Source organism: Phascolarctos cinereus, unplaced genomic scaffold, assembly GCF_003287225.1.
Source record: "Phascolarctos cinereus isolate Bilbo 61053 unplaced genomic scaffold, phaCin_HiC Scaffold_2;HRSCAF=192, whole genome shotgun sequence".
NCBI lineage: Eukaryota > Metazoa > Chordata > Mammalia > Diprotodontia > Phascolarctidae > Phascolarctos > Phascolarctos cinereus.
The window spans coordinates 124,440,573-124,463,233 of NW_027555625.1; the positions used below are offsets into that span (position 1 = coordinate 124,440,573).

General features: G+C 38.7%; 1 protein-coding gene across 1 annotated transcript in view; it reads right to left on the reverse strand.

The window, feature by feature from the left end:
* Positions 1 to 22,661, reverse strand: part of GREB1 (growth regulating estrogen receptor binding 1) — a 139,430-nt gene that overhangs the window by 88,829 nt on the left and 27,940 nt on the right. Inside the window, exons 4-9 of the mRNA XM_020985304.2 lie at positions 11,752 to 11,934; positions 10,551 to 10,697; positions 8,097 to 8,225; positions 4,101 to 4,214; positions 2,614 to 2,757; positions 107 to 292 (exon numbers count right to left, since the gene is read on the reverse strand). Coding sequence (XP_020840963.1) covers positions 107 to 292; positions 2,614 to 2,757; positions 4,101 to 4,214; positions 8,097 to 8,225; positions 10,551 to 10,697; positions 11,752 to 11,934 — 903 coding nt within the window. The remainder of the gene's footprint in view (positions 1 to 106; positions 293 to 2,613; positions 2,758 to 4,100; positions 4,215 to 8,096; positions 8,226 to 10,550; positions 10,698 to 11,751; positions 11,935 to 22,661) is intronic.

Below are 22,661 nucleotides of genomic sequence, written 5' to 3' on the forward strand. Positions count from 1 at the left end.
ATGTATTTCTCAAACTACCATCATTAATTTGCAGCAGCCTCATTACACTGAATGACATATATCATATTCCACAATCTCCCCAGGCCACCCCAGAAATGATACCCACCAAGCTGAACAAGATAATAGACTGTCAGTAAAAGCTGCATTTCCTCTGATATGGGCTGTATCGTGGAGGCACCATATTGTTCATAAGCTCGAGATATGGACTGAGAATTCTGGTAGCAGGTGTACAAAAGGGAGCTTACTATGACATCGCTAAGGTTGCCACAGAGGTAAGGAAAGTTGCCATGACCTAGAAAAGGAGCAAGATCATTTACCTTAATTTGTACAAAATCTCATTTCGCATACACCCTTGTACAAAACTATCCCTGACTTCCAGGAGTTGAGAGTCTAGAGAGCAGTTATAAGAAGTCCATGTCAAATTCCACTTTCTTCATGAAGTCGAAACAGTCCACAGGAACTAATTCTCACTTCTCCAGATCTCTACAGGACTTGGAGTCATAGGATATCCAAGGTAGAAGGGACCTTGGTTTCCTTCAAGTGCCACCTGAAATCCCATCATCTATGACAAGCACTTCCTGATCCCCCTTCAAAGCTTAGTGCCGGTACTTAGAACAGTGCCTGGCACATAGTAGGCACTTAACCAATGTTAATTAACTAGTGTCTTTCCTCCATTAACTATCTCCAACTTATCCTGTATATATTTTGCTTGGACATAAAAATGCATGTTGTCTTCCCCCATTAGACTATGAGCTTCTTGAGAACAGGGGCTGACTTTTGCCCTTTTTATCCCCTAGTGCTTAGCATGCATAGTGCCTGGCACATGGTAGGCACTTAATAAATGCCTTCTATGATAGCTTGACCCCACAAATAATATCATCCCCAATCTTCACCCATTTTATAAGAAACAGACAGAGAGGTAAAGCAACTTGTTTAAGGTCACATAGCAATTGTCTGGATCGATCATTTTTAACATACCTATATACCATCCTATAACATCTAGCGAGTTTAGTATCTAACTTTTAATATATGTGAATGAATCTTATTGCTGAAAGCTAGATTAAAAATCTCCAAGGACAGGGAATGTTTCTTCATTCATTCAACATTTATTTAGTATCTACTGCATTTAACATAGAGGCTGATGCAAAGTTTAGATAAAGATGACCCCATTCATGTTTATATTTTGCATCACACCTAGAAAAGCAACTTGTACATAGTAGGTGCTTAACCATAACAGTCTTTGCTGAGTTAATAAAATAGGACCCTCTACTCAGTTCACAGGCCCAAAGATTACCTAAAGAGTACAGACTTCTCTACTCTAAACTGATTGCCTAGCTTTTCCAGCATAGGAATTAATTGATCAGGGTCTCCTTGGCTCTTATTCGTCTTCATCAGATCAGAAAGAAATGTATTACCTGCCCTGAGATTCAAGTTCTTCACCCTTGACTAACTTGTGCACACCTGCCCCAGACAAAGAGTACTCTCTCCTAGACCATGTCTTGAGATCTGGGGATGGAGCAGAGGGACTACCGAATAAAGAAGCTGAAAGCATAGAGATTACTAACACCTAGATTGACTCTACCTGATCCACTGATGAATTCCATCCTGGTTTTTCATCCTGGGCTAAACTAATTTTGAACCTCAGCCTTTCGCTTCTAAGGACAAAGATCTGATAGATTATCAGAGAAAAGAGAGGCTACCTTAGGGCAAGAACAGGATGATTTTTTCATTTCAATTATTTTCTACCTACTTCTTAGAATGAGTATAATCTTGGAGGGATCTTAAAATACTGCTAAACATGGTCAGAAGACTCCATAAGCTAAAATTAACCAGTTTCCATTAATGACTTTTGGGTTTAGGAAAAAAGAGAGTTGTTTTTCCCTGGGAATGAATTTCCCTGCTTAACAAATCAAAATTAGTAATGCCATGCTCACACAATTTAACTGCCTCCATCATGTGACTCCCAAAGTGGGCAAGCTCTTCTAAGGAATGCTTAGTGGAGGGATAACTGATAACACCCAAGCTAATCCTGGCTACCAAGAGCATAGCACTAAAGGAACCACATGCCTATAGGCAAGAAAGATCCTGGGGGATCTCTATCCTTTGGAGATGGGAATAAGTGAGGCTAAGACTTACCTTAGAGTCTTAATTGATTAACAAGCAATTATTAAATATATAATGTTCCAGGTACTATGTTCAGAATTTAGTAGCAGAGATATTCCTCTACCTCCCAAAATTCTCCCCTCTGTACTTTGCCTACTCATACTGGAAGGGACAACCGGATATAATACCTTGGACTCCCAACATCCTAACATTCTAACATCCAGCACTTCATATGTGTTTTAACCAGTGTACAGTACAGCAGGGTTGTCATCGCCCCTGTTTTGGGCTTTATATTTTTACTGATGCCATTAATGCATCCTGAGATCCTACTGTCTTTCTTCACAGTTGCGTCATACTGCTTATCAATACTGTTGATTAACACTTAGCTTGTAGTCAACTATGTGCTAAAGTTCCTTTCAACTCTTGACGTTCTATTGTTCTCTAACAGTTGCAAGAATACTTTCATTTCTCTTCAAAGCAGCTCTCAAGTGAGTCTTCTGGTGTATTTACCTTTAAATATAACAGGCTTGGCCTTGCATATTTTCAGTAAATTATCAGGAACAGAAACGGGTTCTCCAGCAGCTACCACAGGAGACGAGATTGCAGCTGGTCCCACCAAACCCACCTGGGGCAAACAGGACACTCCTGCACTGTCTAAGAATGCAGTCACCAAAATGAAAGGGTCAAACACACTCAAAAGGGCATTTGCAAGAGATAAAGAACACCAACCATCAACAACTTGACCCCTTTTGCCATCTGAAACAGGCCTCTTATTCATTTAATGAGTCAGACATAGATAGCATAATCTAAGCACTAATTTTTTAAAGTCAGTTTTTGTTTATTCTCTTGGCATAAGGGCTTATAAGAATCACTTTTTTTTTAACATTTCAGTGTTTAAAAAGAGCTTTCCTTAACATATCCTGTGAGGTTAAAAGGGAAATCACTACTACCCTCATTTTCTAGATAACAGGAACATAAATAAAGATTTTAAAAATGGAGGCTGAAATAGCTGAAGTGGTTTTACCAAGGCTGTACAGTGGTGTAGTCAGAACTCAAACCTTCATCTCCTGACTCTCAAGACTGATATTCTGTCTTAATTATCATCATTTGGAGGAGATGGGGTCAAAACCTGTGATTTCACGAATGTATTTTTGGGTGGGTGAGGAGGCAATCAGGGTTAAGTGCTCGCCCAGGATTACAGAGCTAATAAGTGTCTGAGGACAGATTAGAACTCAGGTCCTCCTGACTCCAGGGCTAGTGCTCTATCCACAGACCCAATTTCATGAATGTGGAGAACTCCCAGTGTGCAAACTCTCTCCATAAATGCACAATGGAAACTTGTATAACTTACAGTGTAACCGATAATCACTTACAATTACAATGTAACTTGGTCTTAGAGAGTTGCCAGATAAAAAGTGGATTGCCAAAGTTAGAAAGTGAATAAATGACAGAGGAACACTTGAACCCAGGTCTTTCTAATCTGAAGGCCAACTGTTACTACGCCACAGTTTCCGCTGTCCTGGTGTCCCATTCTGTTATATATTAATATGGGATTAATATAATAATAAATGAATAAATATGTAATTATATAAAACATAATTGATTCTATAGTCCTTTTTCCTGCAGGGAGCTCAAATACTTTTACATAAATTATTTAACAATGTATAAATCATTCACAAATTATTTTACAATTATAATTCACAAATCAATAATTCATAAGTTACAGTATAACATATTATATGTGACAATTATTATATATGATTAATTGCTATTTGACAATTTATGAATTGTTTAAACAATTTTACATAAATTATTATTAATATTAAGTGGCTTGTTTTCCCTGAGCAAGCTTATGAACAATATGAGCTCTGATGAAAATTCCATCTAAGGAATGCACCAGCCCCCAATATTCACTGGTAACCACATAGAGTCCTCCTTTCTTCCCTCCCCCAATCCAGACCAAAGCACTGTTGTAAAATCACCCTCCTGTCACTTACCACTTTTCATCCTGTGGGCACTCGTTTGTGTGTAGCAGGGGTCTATAACTGATGGAGACTCTGGGGACCACCCTTTGTGGCGTTTCTTGGGAGGCCCTGAGTTAGTTAAAGTGCCTAAAAGACATTTGCAGTTAGCAGCACTGATACTTGAAACAAGCTTCAATCCAACCTTTTCAGCATTTCCATGGGTTATTTTTTTTTGGTTGGTTTTTTGTTTGTTTGTTTTGCTTTGCTTTGTTTTGTTTTCCTGCTAGCAGGCCTTGAATAAGCAAACATTTGGGACTGCTGGCATTACAAGACTGATCTGACGGAAGGCTCTGGAAGATGTTTGGCTTCACACAAATGACTTGGATTTGAATTTTAAGCATCTGGTACATTTTCAAATTACAACAAATGCCATATTTTTTAAATCCCCTTCTTCCCACATTTTTAAAAAACTATGCCATCCATTTTATAAATCTGTGTCTAGAGACTGGTGCTTTTAAGCGGTTCCTAGGGATAAATGGAGCTGGCTCATTGGTTTACACTCAACCAGTTTTCACCATAAGGTGGCAGTACTTTTCCATGTATGCTTCCCATCAAATAATGTTTCAAGGAGGAAATCCATGAGGGATGGCAATAGTCAGTACCCTTATGACTGAGTCATTTGCAAGTAATACCATCTCTTAGGTTACTTAATGTTCATTTCTCAAGCTGTGGGTTGCCACTGCCACAGAATTCATCATAAAGCAGTCACGCTACCAGTGATTATTTTCTCAGTATTTCATTAGATTGGTCCTCAGAGAAATAATCAGTAGTCAGGTCTTACCAACTTCATATAATCTGCCAGAGTTTTTACTCCACTGGTACAGCCTTCACCAGCCTAGGATCACCTCCATGGCTCAATGAGAGATTTGTAAAGGAGGGAAACTAGTTAATCATTCAAAGCATCAGGAGCAGGTGAGCCAGTATGTACTTGTACAAAAAAATGGGTCTTATTTATATAGTGCATTGTGGTTTGCAAAGAGCTTTACAGATTTGCTCCTCACAAATAACCCTATGACCCAGGTGCTAGCATGATCCCCATTTTACAGTTAAGGAAAATGAGACTAAGAGAGATTTCTTGACCTGCCCAGGCTCATATAGCTAGGAAGCATGTGAGGCAGGATTTGAACTTAGTTCTTCCTAACTCCAAACCTAGCCCTCTATCCATTGTGCTATCTAGATGCATGTGACTACATATTTTATATCTTCCACTGAAGTCCTATTTTGATATCTAATATTGGTGAGAAAGTAAGCCTAGGCAACTAGATGTAACAACAGATAGAATGCTGGACTTGAAATTAGGAAGAGCCAAGTTCAAATCTTTCCCCAGACACTTACTAGATATGTGACTATGGGCAATGACAAGTCAAAAAACTTCTCTTTACCTCATTCCCTCATCTGTTGAATGGAGATAAAAATAGCACCTACCTCACAGAGTTTATGCAAAGACCTCTATAAACTTTTAGGCACTATGTAAATGTTAGTTATTATTGTTGTTGTTATCATTATTATTACTACTGTAGCATATGCCAGTAGAGTACAAGCTCTGGCAGGTCCTATACAAATTCCATAGGCTATATAGTGTCAGTGATAGACTATGTAGCAATTGTCAAGGACCAACCTAGCTACTAAGCTCATCACCAGTATGGCTTGTAGCTTAGCATTATATCTAAGTGAGGGGCTGTACCAAGAGGGCAAAGAAAAAAATATGATGAAATGTATCAACCTGCTCAACCCCCCCACCCCAAAAAAAAGAAAAGGCTCATTGGTGTTCTAGAGCTTGAGTACAGATCCCAAAACCTCAACATTGGAAGGCACCATCCACTCCAACCCATTTATAAATTCTGTAAACATACTGAAGTGATCATTTAGCCTTTCCTTAACAAGTGCTAGTGACAAGGAACCCACTATTCCTTGAGGCAGTCCATTTCATTTTGGGACAGCTCTCATTGATCCCGATGAAGTACAGTGAGATCACTTCCTTAATCACGTAAGCTAAGGCTCTGCTGATTCAGCCTAGGTTCTCATTAGCTTTTCTAGATGCTATATCATACTATTAATTCACACTGCACTCACAGTCGTGAACTGTTACAGCAGTATAGCTACTCCTCCATCTTGCACATATGCAAGTTTTTTTTTAACTCAGGTATAAGACTTTATACCCAACCCTTTCAAATCTCATTTTATTAGACTCATTCCGACATTCGAGCTTGTCAAGAGCTTGATGGCTCCTCAGTCTCTAGAAAGAGAAAGTTATGGAACTTTTCATGAGTTAAGATGCAGAAGAAAGACTACATTAGATTAGAGTGCCCTGATAACCTTGCTCTCAATCCAAGTTAGGCCCCAGCCAGGAGGTGGGGTTTGTATTCATCCCCTCAACTGAGTTGATTACAAAATCCAAGGTGAGGAGGGTGAGGCACAGCTGGAAGAAGAGGGTGCACAGATGTTAAGGAACTGCTTTAATCCATAGCTGTATTTATTTTTTCCTCTCAATAAGATCACATTTTAGGGGGCAACATATATTGGGGGAATGAGGAAAGACAGCATATATCTGAACCAATACAATATTCATCATATATAGGAGGAACAGAAAATTTATTTCTTGTTCCAAAGGAAAAAATCTAAGATCTGAGACTAAGTTGTAGTTGGGTCATTTCTGTTGTGTCAGACTCTTCATTACCCCATTTGGGGTTTTCTTATCAAGGGCACTGGAGTAATTTGCCATTTCCTTCTCCATCTCATTTTACAAATGAGGAACTGAGGCAAACGAGGTTAAGTGACTTTCCCAGGGTCACAAAGCTATTAAGTGTCTGAATCCAGATTAGAACTCATGAAGACGAGTCTTCCTGATTCCAAGTCCAGTGCTCTATGCACTGTGCTACCTAGCTGCCCTTGAGATTGAGTAATAAATTAAATTTGCCAACTATTTCCCTTTGGCACTGTTGCATTAAAAGTCACAAAAGGCCTAAGAATTTAGAAATTTTAAAGTACTTTGGTCATGGGGATATACACAGGCTCTATCCAATTTTATCTCCTACTTGTCCCACAACAGACACCTTTTCTAGTCTAGGCACCCTGGTCCCCTCATTCATACCTTGCTCCTCTCCACATCTAACCCATTCTTCAGTACTAAGCTTCTGTCCCACCTCCTCCAGCTCACATTCATCTAGCCCTCCTCTTAACTCTTATTATACCACCTAAAGCCTATTTCATCCAATTTAATAAAGGGTTCAGTCATCATTTACATTGTCTTGTATCATTCACTAGTGGTTTCAATGAGGGAAGCTCCTTCCACAGTAGGAGGCTGGAAACTCAGCTCAGCTGTAACTTATGATCTTCAAGAGTTATCTAGTCAGTAAAAGGTTAAGTGATTTGACCCTAGCCACATAGCTACTATGTGTTAGAGGCAAGACTTGAGCCCAGGTCTTCCTGCCTCCAAGAAGGGCCCTCTTAGTACCATACCATGCTGCCTCTGAGGAAACTGAGCCACAGATTGAGGAAGCAGCTTCACCAAATTTGCATGGCCAGTTAAGGTATGGCACAGTAAAAAGAGCAGTGGTCTGGAGCCAGAGGACCCCATTTCAAATCCCAGCTTTGATGCTTACTACCTGAATGGCCTGGGGCAGGTCACTTCACCTTCCTGGGCCTCTGTTTCCCCAACTGTAAAATTAGATGTCTGAGCTCAAAGCCTTCAGAGTACTTATCTAGCTCAAGATCCCAATATAGTGCTCTGACTACCATACCATTCTGCCTTTGCCCCATAGCATATCACCCTCAGCAAATACCTGTGAATTTGATGCAATTCAAAACATAAAATCATTTAACAAAAAAACGTTTCTCAGTCCCACCAATATCAGCTCCCAAGGCTGGATTCTGCTCCAAAGGAATAGGAGGCAATAAATACATCTGACCCCTTATGCTGGGATCTGAACATGACCTGTTTTGTGGGTAGACACAGAAATTCGAAGCTACCTAATACCGAGGGTCTTGTTGGGACTGACAAATTGTTTTTCACTAACTGTTGATGCTTGGGTGAATCTTTCCCATTGAAAACAGCTGGACTCATTGCTGATGTTTGAAGAGGATGATCAGATACAGGGCCTGAAACCAAAGAAAAGAGAAGCTCACCATGATATTATTGGATCCAAGATCACTTTTCCTATTTTACTATATGTTGTTCATCTATTAAAGCCACCCTTGAGGTTAGAGTGCACAAAGTGTAATGTTTCAGCTCCTCTGAGAGGACATGTACAAATTCCCACATGCATCTCAAGAGCTACAAATTGAGTCGACCTACAAGTCTGAAGGTCATACAAAGCCACTGTGGGATACCCCGGAGTTTGTGCCCCACACCTCCAGGTTGATTCCCTAGAACTGCCTATTGAAAACACAGATTGGAACCAGGATAGCACTTGCAAAAGATTGTTAATGGTTGCAGCTATCTGGTCTACTCTAGTCCTGAACTGACCACAGGATCTGAGGGCACCCCAACAGAATTGAGGGACTACCTGTGCTCAGACTCATTGAACTATCCAAGACACTAGAAGTTTCCAAGTGCTTAACTAGAGAACAGGGACTTACTCTGGGGACTACTGAGTCACTCTATAGTCAAGGGAATAGTCCTAACTCAGCTCTAAGGCCACATGGCACCTACTCATATTCATACTAAAATATAGGGGCTCACAAAGTACCCCAAGATGCTTTCAAATACAGCAACTGTCCCATGAGAGAATGGTAGCTAGTATAGCATTCCCAAAGGCCCTTTTCAAAACTAGCCTAGGCATATTTGTTAATGATTTGGTTTATCAGTCACCTATAAAAGATATCACACCCCAGTATCATACACCAGTATTTGACAGTGACTTATCAATATTGCTCTTTTATTGGGAATACACCCATTATAACCTCTTGAAACAAACAAGAAAGGAATGATCTAAAGATCATTTAAGAATATAACCCTGAAAGCTATCATACTAATTGTTTTACTTATGATGGTATTCATGATTTCCAACCTGTAGTATGGAATGTTATCAGCACAATCTTTAACATCTGTAATGAAGAGGGTGAATAATTTTTGTTTCTTTCTTGGGGTGTTTGTGTTTATATCTTTGCCCTCTCCCCAACTTGGTCATAAGGGGGAAAGGGTTGGCTCAACCCTTCCGATGAGGAAGGAGGGAGACAGTCAACCTTTTGTTAGTTTTCTCACAGCAACACATGGCAGGAAAAAAAAAGTCAAAAATAATTCTGATTACTATAACCCCCAATGTAAAAGAGATAGCAAGTGAATGTCCTAGGGCAGGAATTATTAACCTGGTGTCTGTGAACTTGGTTTTTTAATATATTTTGATAACTATATTTCATGATAACTGTTTCCTCTATGATCCTTTGTATTTTTCCACATATTTAAAATCTTTATGCTGAGAAGAGGTGCATAGGCTTTTGTTAAATTACCAAAGAGGATAATAATCATAACAGAAATAATAATAACCAGCATTCATATAGCACTTGAAAGTTTTCAAAGTGTTTTACAAATTATTGCCCCATTTTTAACCTCACAACAACTCTGGAGGTAGATACTCTTACTTTTTTTTTCCATTTTACAGATGAGAAAACTAGGGCAAACAAAAGTTAGATGACTTGCCCAAAGTCATGTAGCTAAGTAAGTGTCTTAGTCCATGACAGAAAAAGGTTAAGAACCTCTATCCTACAGGCTCAGGGCTACAAATGGGAGGGAATTCTGAACAACTCTACTGAGCAGCTTCTCCCCTACCCCACCCCAACAGAATATATTGGTTGTTCCAATTCTAGATATGAAGCTAGCTCTCTGTCTTATGCTCAATCCACTATATTCCCTAGGTTCTTGTCTAGCAGTCAGTCCCACCCTTTCACTAAAGTTCATGAAAATATACAAAATTGATAGAGTAAGTAATTTTGATTTGAAGGACTTTGTAACTTGGAGGGGGATTTAAATAAAAGTCATAGGATCATAGCTTGAAAGCTGGAAAAGACCTCAGAAGCCATCTAGTCCAATCCTTTCATTTTACAGATAAGGAAACCGAGGCCCCAAAAAGGATAAGTGATGTCCTCAAGTCATTTAGCAAGACCTGAGGTCATTCAGGTATTAAATATCAAGTCTGAATTTGAACCCAGGTGTTCTGAATATAAATCCAGCATTCTTTCCCCCTAGATCATACTGCCCTCCTCCACTTCCTAGGAACAAAAATTTTTTGTCTACCTGGCTATTATTGAAATGATGACTAGCTATGGATCTAGACATCAAAATCCTATGCTTTATAAATCAGATATCATTCCTTTTTAACTGAAACTCTGTCACAGAAAAGAAATACATGTTAGTTCATCCTATAAGCAATAATAAATGTGTGGAAATGATTTAACATCTCTAAATGGTTTTCTACAAGCATTTACCTGTCAGTTGAGTGCCCATCAGAACATTTGGGTGTGCTACTAGAACCGGCTCGCTTGTGAAGGCAGCTGGGGGAGCTGAACTCTCTGGAGCTTGGAACAGTGAACTGGAACAAGTGCTTGACAACATCTGCCTGCTCCGGAGCTCTACTGAAAGAAAGTTAGTATAAAGGCAATGACTTCATTCATCTCTGGTGGAGGTGAAAGTTTTCCTGATCTGGTGTCAGTCACATCAGGCCAAGCAATTAATGTTATTTGCTAGAGAAAATGCCAGTGTAACATTGGCCCGACTAGCAAGTGACATGCGTGGTAAGGGGAAAAAGTGGGGAACAAAGGAGAGAGAAGGCAGACTTTCTCACCTCCATGTCTTTGCTCACATAATTCACTATGAATGGAATATCTTCCTTCCCCAGCTCTTCACCTACTGAATGCCTACCCATTCTTTACAGATCAATTCCACTGCCACCTCTTGTACAAAGCCCTGTCTGATAACCACAACTAGTAACAAACCTCACCCTTGGACCACAAAGAGTTTGTTTTTAACTTCTCTAATGAAAGTAAAGACCACACTGTCACTATGAAGGATGGTAAGTGATAAGGGAACTAGACATTTGGAAGAAAGGGAAAGGGGATCATAGGAAACTACCCTTCAATTCCTGGCTTAAGTCAGTCAACAAGCATCTATCAAGTGTTCCAAGCATGGAGAATTTACTTTTAAAAAAAAAAAAAAGGCAAAAACATTATTGTCAGGATCAAATGAAATAATATTTGCAAAGCACTTAGCACGGTGCCTGTTGCATAGTAGGCACTTAATAAATGCTTGTTTCCCCTCCCAAAGTGAAAAGAGATCTGGATTTGAAATCAGAAGCTCTGGGTTCAAATCCTGGTCTTCTACTTCCTATGTGATTTTTAAGCAAGTTCTCATCAATAAAATGAAAGGATTGAGTGGGATGGTCTCTAATATCACTTCCAATCTAATTTTAAAGCTAGTTAAATTCTTCCATTGCAAGGCAGTCATCTCTAACAAGAAGAAGCAATTAACGTCAAATTGTCCTAGTATCTCAAAATTTAAACCCACTATAAAGGCCATCCTCAGGGCCCGGGGGCTCTTTGTTTACTTTGGTAGACCCTTTCGCCATTAACTCAGACCCCCCTCAAAGTCAGTGAAAGGCAAAATCCTGCCAAGCCTACTGGGCTAACTAACCAGAGCCCCTCCAGCAGATTAAAGGGCCTTTCATGAGAGCCCCGTGAGCATTCCGAACCAGATAATACTTTAAGTGTTTCTGTTTCTTCGGCTGGGTGGTCAATTTAAGATTGATGTGATTGGAAAATTCAGTGAAGTAACAGAATCCTTTCTTTCCACAGCCAACGCAATTCCCAGAGAAACCTAGGAAGAGAAACACAACATGAAAAGCCACACATTTGGTTGTCCAACTGCAAAGATTTTTTTCCCTCAAAATACTTTGCATATGTTAAATAATTTACTGAAGTTCCCAAACCCCATCCCATCATTGATTGCAAGTCATGAAAATTCGCTGTGGAACTTCATTGTTAGTGCTTTTTCCCCAAATTCTTTCAGATCTATGATCTATTCAAACATTTATTAAACATCTACCCTGTACTATGTGATTTGAGCTCATTGATTCTCACAATAACTCCTAAAGATGGGAAAGATGTAATTCCACCCACACACCTTTATAAGTTATGTGTATGCCGCAACTATCAAGGGCAGTGGAAAGAACACTAGTTTTAGAGTCAAAGGGAAACAATAAAGAATTTTTTTAAAGAGAGCACAAAGGATCTATATGTTTAAAAAAAATTATATCATTCACATTTTGTAATGGCAAAAACCTGAAAATTAACGGGGTGCCCATCAGTTGTGTAATGGCTGAACAAATTATGACATATGAATCCCATAAAGAAATTCATACTATTGAAAGTTATAATTACATAAAATATGATCATTTTGTCAGGCCTAGTAGAAATATGCAGTGCAAATTTGAATAAAAAACCAATTCACAGGAGTAACTATTCACACTAATCAGGATCAAGCTACAAATTAAATATTATTGTATCATAAGAAGAGATGAAAGATATGTTTTCAGGAACACCTGTGAAGAGTTGTATTTATAGAACAATTTCTACAGTAACAGAACAGAAAAGAACAGTAAAACCACAGTGTGATGATGAAACTTTGAAACGATTCTGATTAGTTCAATGGCCAACTATGATGCCAAAAGATTGATGATGAAACATGCTAGCCACTTCCTGAGAGGAAGGTGATGAATTCAAAAGGCATGGTCAACGTGGGAGTTTGTTTTGCTTGACTATGCAAATTTTTTAGAAACCTTTTCTTTCCTTCTCCCCCCAGTGGGGTGGGAGGTCTGAGAGAGAGAAAATAAATGCTGAATAATTGAAAAAAAAATTAAAGTTCAAAAAGTAAAGGAGACAACAAAAGAAATATGAATACAAGAAAGAAAAAAATAGACCCATGTTTGAATCCTTATTTGCTACTTAAAACCTAGGTGACCTTGGGCAAGTTCTTTCACCTTCCAGAGCCTCAGTTAAATCATTTCTAAAATGGAAGGATTAAACTAAATGATCCCTAAAGTCTTTTTAGCTCTAAATGCCATTAATCAGTTTTAGTGAGGGAACTAGGAGGAAGCACATCTGCTGAAGAAAAAAGGTTATTTGATTTTAGTAAGGTAGGGATGAGGCGAACTTGGCAGAGTGAAAATGGAAATTTTACAGTCCTAACTTTCAAAAATAATTTCTGAGTTCAAGTTGAGGAAGAAAGGAGGAATCCAAGTTAGGTGCCTTTATCCCATTCAAATCACTACACTACTTAAATTAATAAAGTAATCTACCACAGCCACCTTTCCATTTCCAATGTGTGTTGGACAGATACAGTCTCCAAGTTCCAACCTTACAGAATTTCAGGAAATAAAAAAAATAAAATGATATGACATAACAGAAAAAAAGGGGAGGCTCTTGCCATGTCCGAGAGAGGGAGAGAGAGAGAAAGAGAGAGAGAAATACGCTAAAAGGAAATAAGTTGATGGCATGGCCCCTAAGAACAATCCAGATCAGGGTTCTTAACTTGGCATCAGTAAACCTAGGTTTTTAAAATATATTTTCTTAACTATATTTTAATATAATTTGTGCCCCTTATAGTGCTCTACATTTTATTTTATGCATTTAAAAATATTTTTCTGAGAAGGGGACATAGGTTCCCTAGATTGTCAGTGGAATCCATGACACCAAAAAACATTAAGAACCCCTAGACTAGATGAAGGCCAAAATCCCAGACTGGGACCCATGTTCTCAGTTCAATACCAGCTCCTACATTCCACTGTCTAACTTTTATTCCAGCCTTAGTAGCCTTTGATCTATTCACAAAAAAAAGAAAAAAACATTCCAAGCCCAGTTTCATCATTTGGCTTTTTGGTCTGCTTAGTCTCCTTGTCTAAATTCACTATGCTTAAACAAGACCTTCCTCAAAACCTTGCTTCATCCTGTGGTCTGTCTAGTTTATGGACACAAGTTCCTTTGAGCCAAAGAGATGCTGGAACTAAAGGACACAGAATATAAACTGTTTTTATCACATTCTTCGCAGGAAAAGTTTGTAAAGGTCACTATGACTTGGGAGAGAAGGACAACACGGCTATCTCAATAAGCTCTACTTTTAAACTGAGTATCTCAGAGGTCTAGCTGATGTGTATAAAAAAAAAACCAGTTGTACACAAAAAAGAAATTTCCATTTCATTTATTCATGAGAAAGATGAAGAAATAAAAAGAAAGTCACCATTATCAAAACCTACTGAAAGCTTAGATGCATTTTCTTTCTTTTTCTTTTTTTTGGTGCAATCAGGGTTAAGTAACTTGCCCAGGGTCACACAGTTAGTCAGGGTCAAGCGTCTGAGGTCAGATTTGAACTCAGATCGTCCTGACTCCAAGGCCAGAGCTCTACCCACTGTGTCACCTAGCTGCCCCCACCTTAAGTAATTCTTAAATTCTCTTGATGCCGCCTCTTTAAAATTGACCAAGATCCTAATTCATTAGTTAAAAATATCAATGTATTCATGGGATAATGATATGTAGGATGAGTGGAACTTCCAGGACTCTACTTCCTCTGCACTAATACTCAGCTATCAGAAAAAATCAAATCCATCTGTTTATAGGAAATCTAATTGGAATGCAAAGTGCAGAATTTCATTTTTATTCTAACAATTGTATTGTTTCAAGAATTCAGATGAAAGTATCTGGGAAGCCTCCTCCAGAGCTGGTTGAATTTGAATCTGACTCTAAGTTTGCAAAAGATTCAAGAATATGACAGAAAACAAGCCAAGGGTGCTACCAATCATTTGCCCAGGCTACAGCTGAAAACCAAAGCACTTGGTTTACAATCTGGAAGATACAAGTTAGACACTTACTAGCTATATGACCCTAGGCAAGTCATTTAACCTCTCTCAGTCTGTTTCCTCATCTGTAAAGTGGGGATCACAACAGCACCAGCCTTAGAGGGTTGTTGTAAAAATCATATCAAATAAGATATGAGTCCCTTTGCAAATTTGAAAGCACTTCGTGAATATGATCTATTATTGTTACCATACACAGAGATTTGGTATTATTTTCAATAGTAATAATAGAAGCTCAACATTTAAATAGTACTTTAATTTTTAACTATTTGTTACCACAAAATCACCCTAGGAGATAAGCAGTTTCAGTCTTGTGGTAGCAAGTTTGAGGTTTACAAAGGATTTATGAGACAAGATGCACAAGCAACAAAATCCCCATTTTACAAATGAAGAATGTGCATCTTAGGAAACGTGAGAGCCTTGCCCAGCAAGCATCAGGTCTAGGATAAAAGCCAGGTCTTCAGACTCCACTGAACTTCAGACTGTGCTGGAGTGAACATATCCATTTATTCAATACCCTCCAAACTGAATATTCACAACAATAGTACAGTGTCATCCATGACAATAAGTGGGAAGCCTCCTACAGAGCTGGTTGAATTTGAATCTGACCCTGAGTGTTTAAAAGATTCAAGGATATGACACAGAAGAGCAAGGCCAAGGGTGCTACCAATCATTTGCATGGGCGGCAGCTGACAACCGCATCTGCTAACAGCCAACCCACCACCTAGCTCTGTCCTTGGAGAAGATGGGGTCTGAGTAAAATTCTGTCTTAAAAGAGTTCACCATGCAGCACAGAGCCATAAAACAACAATGGGGGAGGGGAAATGCTGACCATTAAGGAGCTCTCTTTGTAGATCAGAAGTTGATAGTGGAAACCCACCACAGGAGGGAAACTACTTGTCTCCTCTGCACTGTAAATATTTAGGGAGGGATTAGGAAGAGGCCATTGAACAATCAATCTTCTCCAGTAAGGGCTTTTTTGCCAGGAAAAGCTGTTCTTTTGGAGAAAACGACACTAAATAGATTGGAAACAGGAGGTAAAACTGCTAACTCTGCCAGTTTGTTTATAAATCTGCCATGGGGGTTGATTATAAATCTGCCAAATGATTATAACCATCCAATCTGAAATACCAAGTTTTAAAATGGATTCACTTTAACTTCTCAAACAAATTCTTTGCATGGCAAACAGAATTTCTGGTGTTTAGAAGTAATAAGCACAACACTAATGCTCCAGACATCTCCAGACAGACAAGAAAGAGCACTAGCTCAGAGACATGGAGGACCTGGGTTTAAACCCCACCTCTCACATTTACTACCTGTATGATCCTGAGCATCTCAACTTCTCCAGGTCTCATTTTCCTCATCTATAAAATAAGGGAGTTAAACTAGAGGGCCTCTGAGGTCCCTTCATATTCTAGTTCTATAAATGACCTGAAAAGATTAAATTTAATTCAATTTTACAAACATGCATTAGATACTTATTATGTGCAAAGCACGGTTATGGGCACTAGAAAAGATAAGTTTAGCAGAGACAAAATCTCTGAATCATGAAGCTAATAGTAATGATGACATTAATATAATGCTCTAGGGTTTGCCTTAAACCTTAAAGCATTTCACATATTATTTCATTTGAGTATCATAACAATCCCAAGAACTGAGTACTATAGGGATTATCTTCATTTTGCAGATGAGAAAACTAAGCATTTCACTAACTGGGGCCACAGGCTGGGATTTGGTCACTAATCTTCCTGATTTCAAACCTAGGACTCTATTCATTCTGTCATGCTGCCTCTTAAAAGCAGCCAGAGTGCCAACTTTACATATAAGGCAATAATTTAGAAATAGGAGGATGGAAATGGCACAGGTGACTTATTTTCATCTCTCCAAAAGAAAATCACAGCTTAAAAATTATTAAATATTTATTATCATCACTGTTATTTTTTTGAGGCATTTTCCTCTGCCCTTCCCATCACATCCTAAAATCTTGGAATGAACAAAGCTTTCAGTAAGAATAATTTCCCATGAGGCTCTTGGGTGACTATTCCAAATGGTGCCACCAGCACAAATGTTTCTTCAAAAGTGAATTCTGTTAAGACCCTCCTCCATTAAAGAAAATCTCTCCTATACTCCTACACCATATTTGCCTCACCTATACCTAGTAGTTGTCCTATATTTTAGTCATTCTTACAAGGCTGAATTTACTACTTCATTTCATTTAATCCTTGCTTCAGTTTTGGTTGAGGGTAGCATTTGTCCACTTCTATATTATCTATTATCCATTCTCTTTAGCCTTAACATGGCAGAGTGGAAAATATCCTGGCCCAGGAGTCCAGACCTGTTTCTGACTCTAACTGTTCAACCTTCAACAAGTCACTTAATCTCTCTTAGATACAATTTCCTTGCCTGTAAAATGAAAGGGTTGTCCTTGATGGTATCTTGGGTCCCCTTGAGCTCCAGTATTCTGTCTTAAAGTCTCTTCCAGCCCCATAATCGTATTTTAAATGGCTGCCTTCTCAAGTAGCTTCTTTCAGGTTCCATAGCTGTGGAAACAGCCATTTGTAGCAGTCTGGCTGCCCTCCTTGTTTGGTAAGAATAGCTTTGGTTTATTACTAAGGTTCTTTCATGTAGCAGGAAGCCAGTTTTCTCCCAACCTTGCATCTCAGGGAGGCATAAAAATATAAAGCCCGACTTCTCTCAACTCAGTAGTTAGCCTTTTGGCTTTCTTCCTCCTTCACTCCATTTAGCTAATATCTGACCTAACAGCTCCTCTTGTTAGCTGCAAGTGACTATAAACCAGTATGATGGCATTACTCTCTTGCCCCCTGTGCAGGACTCTGTAGCAGACTGAATGGCTATATCTAACAATAGTATAAGTTCCTCCATCTTCATGTCCCATTATCAAGTGAGCAGGTATTCTGAGTTGCTGTTTCAGCAACTCAGTGGGGATCAGTTGTCCTATACCAGTGGTGTGGAACCTGCAGCCTTGAGGGCACATGTGGCCCTCTAGGTCCTCAAGTGCAGGCATTTGGATTCAATCAATGGGCCTCACTTGAGGACCCAGAAGGCCACATGTACCCTCGAGGCTGCAAGTTCCCTACCCCTGGACCATCCCACTCTCTCCTTTTGTGATAAGTAATTTGTTAGTGAGAGGAGCTACCAGTATCCTTGTGGCAATCTAATGGTATTACTCCATGGAAATTAACTGACAACATGGTATAATAGAAAAAAGTTGAAGTCAAAGGGCCCGGATTCAAATCCAACCTATATTTAGTACATGTGTCACCTTAGGAGAATCACTTCACCACTTCAGGCCTTGACTTTCTTTCTCCTCTATAAAATGTGAGATTGGGATGGATGATATCAAAGAGCTTCCTAATAGATCTGGATGCCATGAACCTTTGAAGACCTATATGAAGATAAAAGCTGAGCCCCTGGCCCTAGTAGCTTTGTCTCATTGACTACATGAGTCAGAAAGGTCAGCTTTTATTATTCTAAGCTTCATGAAGGCAAGAATCATGGATCTGATTCCGAAGAAAATGAAAGACAAGGTGCTAACTTTTGTGGTTAGTAAATCCCAAGGGTGAATATAAAGACTGAATCAAATAAATATACAAATTAACTTGGCTACCACTACTACTCTAAATCCTATTCCAATGCTTCATTGCAGTGTAAAGGTGACAGTGGGTTCTAAAGCAGACTGTCTTCTTTCGACTAGCTTTACTAAATATGGAGAGGCTCAGAACCCATTAGGTTATAATCTCATTGTGAGCAAGGTTTGTTTCATCTTTGTACTTGTATCCCCAGAACCTAGCCCCATATAGTAGGTGCTTAATAAATATTTGATGACTGAATGATTAAGTAAAATGATAATTTGATGACTGATCATTTTGGCCTCTGAAACCCATTAAACAAAGAAAAATATAAAATGATTCTTACACACATGAAGCCCCCTTCCACTTCTGCAGTAATGGTAACAAAAAGTTTTTTTAAATGTTAGAAATGGGAGTAAGAGTACAAAGAATAACATGGTTTGAAGATTATAAGTTTAGTTGTTGGTACTCTAAGTGTGAAATCCTGGGCTGATGACCAACAAATAGAAATACTCCTGGAAGAAATGAATTGTATCAATTTTGATATTTGCCATATAACTGAAACCAGAAGATAGAAGAAAATTGCAGCTAAATGAATTGATGACTCACAGACTCTCCTTGGAGAGGAAATTGGTGGAGTAGGTATTATTATGCATCCCAAAGCAACAAGAAACATTATTTCTTGAGACATTAGAGCTCATCTCACATTGTAATGCTCATGACAAGTATCGGCAAAAAGACCACCATGAAAGTAATCACAGGAAGTAATTATATCCATATCCATTGCAGCAGATGAAAAGTTGAGAAATTCTATTAAAAATGGATAAGATCCTCCAAATTAAGTCAACATATATTGTGGGTTTTTTTAAACTTCAATGCAAAAGTGAGGATAGGGAGATGAGCAAAAATGTGTAGGAAAATGTGATTCAGCATGATGGAATGAGGAAGACTAAAGTCTTATAGACTACACTGAAGCTTAACACCTGGACATTATGATATTTTCTCTTCAACAAAACAACCGGAAGCACTGGACATGGTAAGAAATGAAAAACATCACAACAAATGTTGTTGATTATATTTTAGGAGACAGGAGAAGATTCATTGTTGATGTGGGAGTCATTCCAGAATCAGCTGCCTATGTATAGTAGAACCATGGTTAGAATGAAAATCAAAATTAATACAAGGCTAGAATAAAAATGAGAAAAAGAAGGGGATCCAATTAAGACAACTCCAACTTGACGTATTTTTAAAAAATAAAATTGACACAAAAAATGGGAAGTAGATGGAGCAAAAGATGTCAACACTGATTATAATAATTTTGTGTGATAATTAAGCTGATATGAATAAATTATCATAATAAGATTTTTAAAAGGCCTAGAGACTACCTCACTTAGCACTTACTTTACTGACTTACCAAGTAAAGAAACATGGCAACCAAAGACAACTGTGTTTTAGAATATAAATTTATAAAATCTCAAAAGACAGTGGAAGATTGTGAGCAGTATACTAATACTGCTTCATAAAACAGCAAGAAGAAATGGAAGGGAAAGCTAATTTAAACAAAGACTGTCAAGAGATCCAACTAAGCAAAGTCATCCAAAGGGCATGAAAGGGTGAAACAAGAAGAAAAACTGAAGAAACATGGAAAAGATCTACCAAGATTTTTTTCAACAAGTTTGGTTTTTTCCCCCTATCAAGTTCAATGGAGCTGCTACATGGGAACTCTTATATCATGGTACCCAATGTACCAGAAAAAGTAAAAATAGCAGTGAAGAAAACTAAAATGTAGAAAAGATAAACAAGGCCAAACATAAACCGAGGAGGTTTTGTCCTAGAAATGACACAAATTTAAGGATTTTCAAAGATTTATTCTCAAGGCACTGGACGAAGAGGAAAAGATAACAAAAGGCATGGGGAAAACTTCAAACATTTTTTAAAGCAACAGAGACATAGCTACCAAACTATATATCTACTTTCCATCTATAAAAATGTTTGTAAGTATAATCTATACACACACACATATACACATGGCATCCTTGATGACAGAATGGGAAGGAGAAAAAGCAGGCTTTTTTGCAAACAACAAATCACATCTTTACTTAATTGCATAATTGAGTTAAAGACGTAGAGAATACCGGAACTCAATGCCCTTGCTGATTCATCCCTCCTTAGGCAGCCAGGTGTCCTTCACTCCCTAGGGCTCACCATATTAATGCCTAAATTAGTATGGCCACCCAATCAGCTTAGCCTACTGAAGCTCAGAACTTTCACTAGCATCGGCATGCCTGTTAGCATTAATTGTAGATGTGTGCCACTCAGCTCTAGGTGACACTAGGCTGATCAAATCAAGCCCTAGGATACTACAGAACCTAAATGAAATTCATAATGTCTCTAAAGAGTTGGAGCTATCTTACCATATCCAAAAAAGTGGATATGGAATGCCTATTATCCACAGTAAAATATGCAATTGATTAAGGGGGGAGGGGGAGGGAAGCATAGAGTTCATTTATTAATATCAACACTGCAAATGAAGAATGAATTGCATCCAGAATTTAAGCAAAAGAAGTTGAATTGCCTTTAGGAAACTGCAAAACTATTTAATGACCCCAAGTTTCTCCCTAAAGTAAAGATTCATCTACTTTGTAACAACATTCTTCTGGTATTGCTAAATGACTAAGGGTTATTAAATAATTGGGCCGAAGCTAGTGCATTGCTTGATATTCAAGGAGTTCTAAGCTACAGTATGGCTAAAGCCAAATGTGGATCTACACTAAGCCCAGCCCCAACATGGTGCACCCCAAGGAGCAGAGGTCCAGGCAAGAGGGAAGAATCCCAGACTGCATAAAGAAGGGCAAATAAGTACAGGTTAGACATGTTCCCATGCCAGTCAGCAGTGGGATGAGGTCCATGAGTGGTGGCAGCACTTCCAGCCTGGGTGAGATAAGGAAAAGAAGAAGAAAGAAAGGAGGAGGAGGAAGAAGTGAGGAGGGGAGAAGGAAAAGAAAGGGGAAGAGGGAAGAGGGACAAGAGCTAGTAATGTATCAAGAGCAAAGAAGGATCAACAAACAACCCTGCACTATATTCACACCTGTGCAATGTTGAAAGATTGAGGGAGCCCTCTGGTACATTGAATGTAACCCCTGCAGTAGCCTTCTGGAAGAACATGGATTGGAGTGCCACAGTATGTCCAGACATAGGTGGGCTATAAGCTGCATCACTGGAGGGAATATTCATGTAGATGAGAGCACAGATCTATCTGTGTAGTTGAGAGATTATGAGTCCACTAATATCATATTGTGGCATGGAAGTAATATGGGATTCTCAGAGACAATGTCAATTGGGCACAAGTGTTGATAGGTTCTAGTAAGCTAGAAAGATTTGGGATACAAGCCTAATGAACACTTATATGTCCACCACCCAATACCTCTCTTATCTGGTTGGCCACAGAGAGATGAATTTTTCAGCCACAGGAACTCCTAAAGATTGCACACAAATCATGGAAGAATTACAACTGTCTCAGAGAAGGAAGAACTCATACCAAGCAAATCACATATCCTTGAAGAATCGACATTAAGCAGTAACAACTCTATTAAATAGGTACTTTGTGTATGATTTCATCAACGAAGGAAGCTTCAAATGAGCAAATGTCCACCACCAATACAAATCTGACTGTAATTTATAAGCTTACAGAGTTGCATGGGGCACATAGAGGAAATGTGACTTGCTCAGGTTCACACAGCTAGTATATGTCAGAGGCAAGACTTGAACCCCAAGCCTTCCTGGCTGTTGAGATTGTCTATATCTACTTTGTCATACTGCCTCTCAAGTACAAATATAATTATTCTCACTTAATAAATGAAACACTATCCTTCTAAGATGCCCATAGTGACACAACTAGAAAGTTTCAGAGATAAGAGTCTAACCTATGTCTTTCAGACTCCAAATCTAGAGTGGTTGTGAACAAAGCAGCCAATGAAATAACTGTATGTTTGAATTTGTATATTGTCTACAATTTATGTGCATAAAACTAACGTGTGTGTGTGTGTGTGTGTGTGTGTGTGTGTGTGTGTGTGGAGAGAAACAGAGAGAGAGACAGCGAGAGAGAG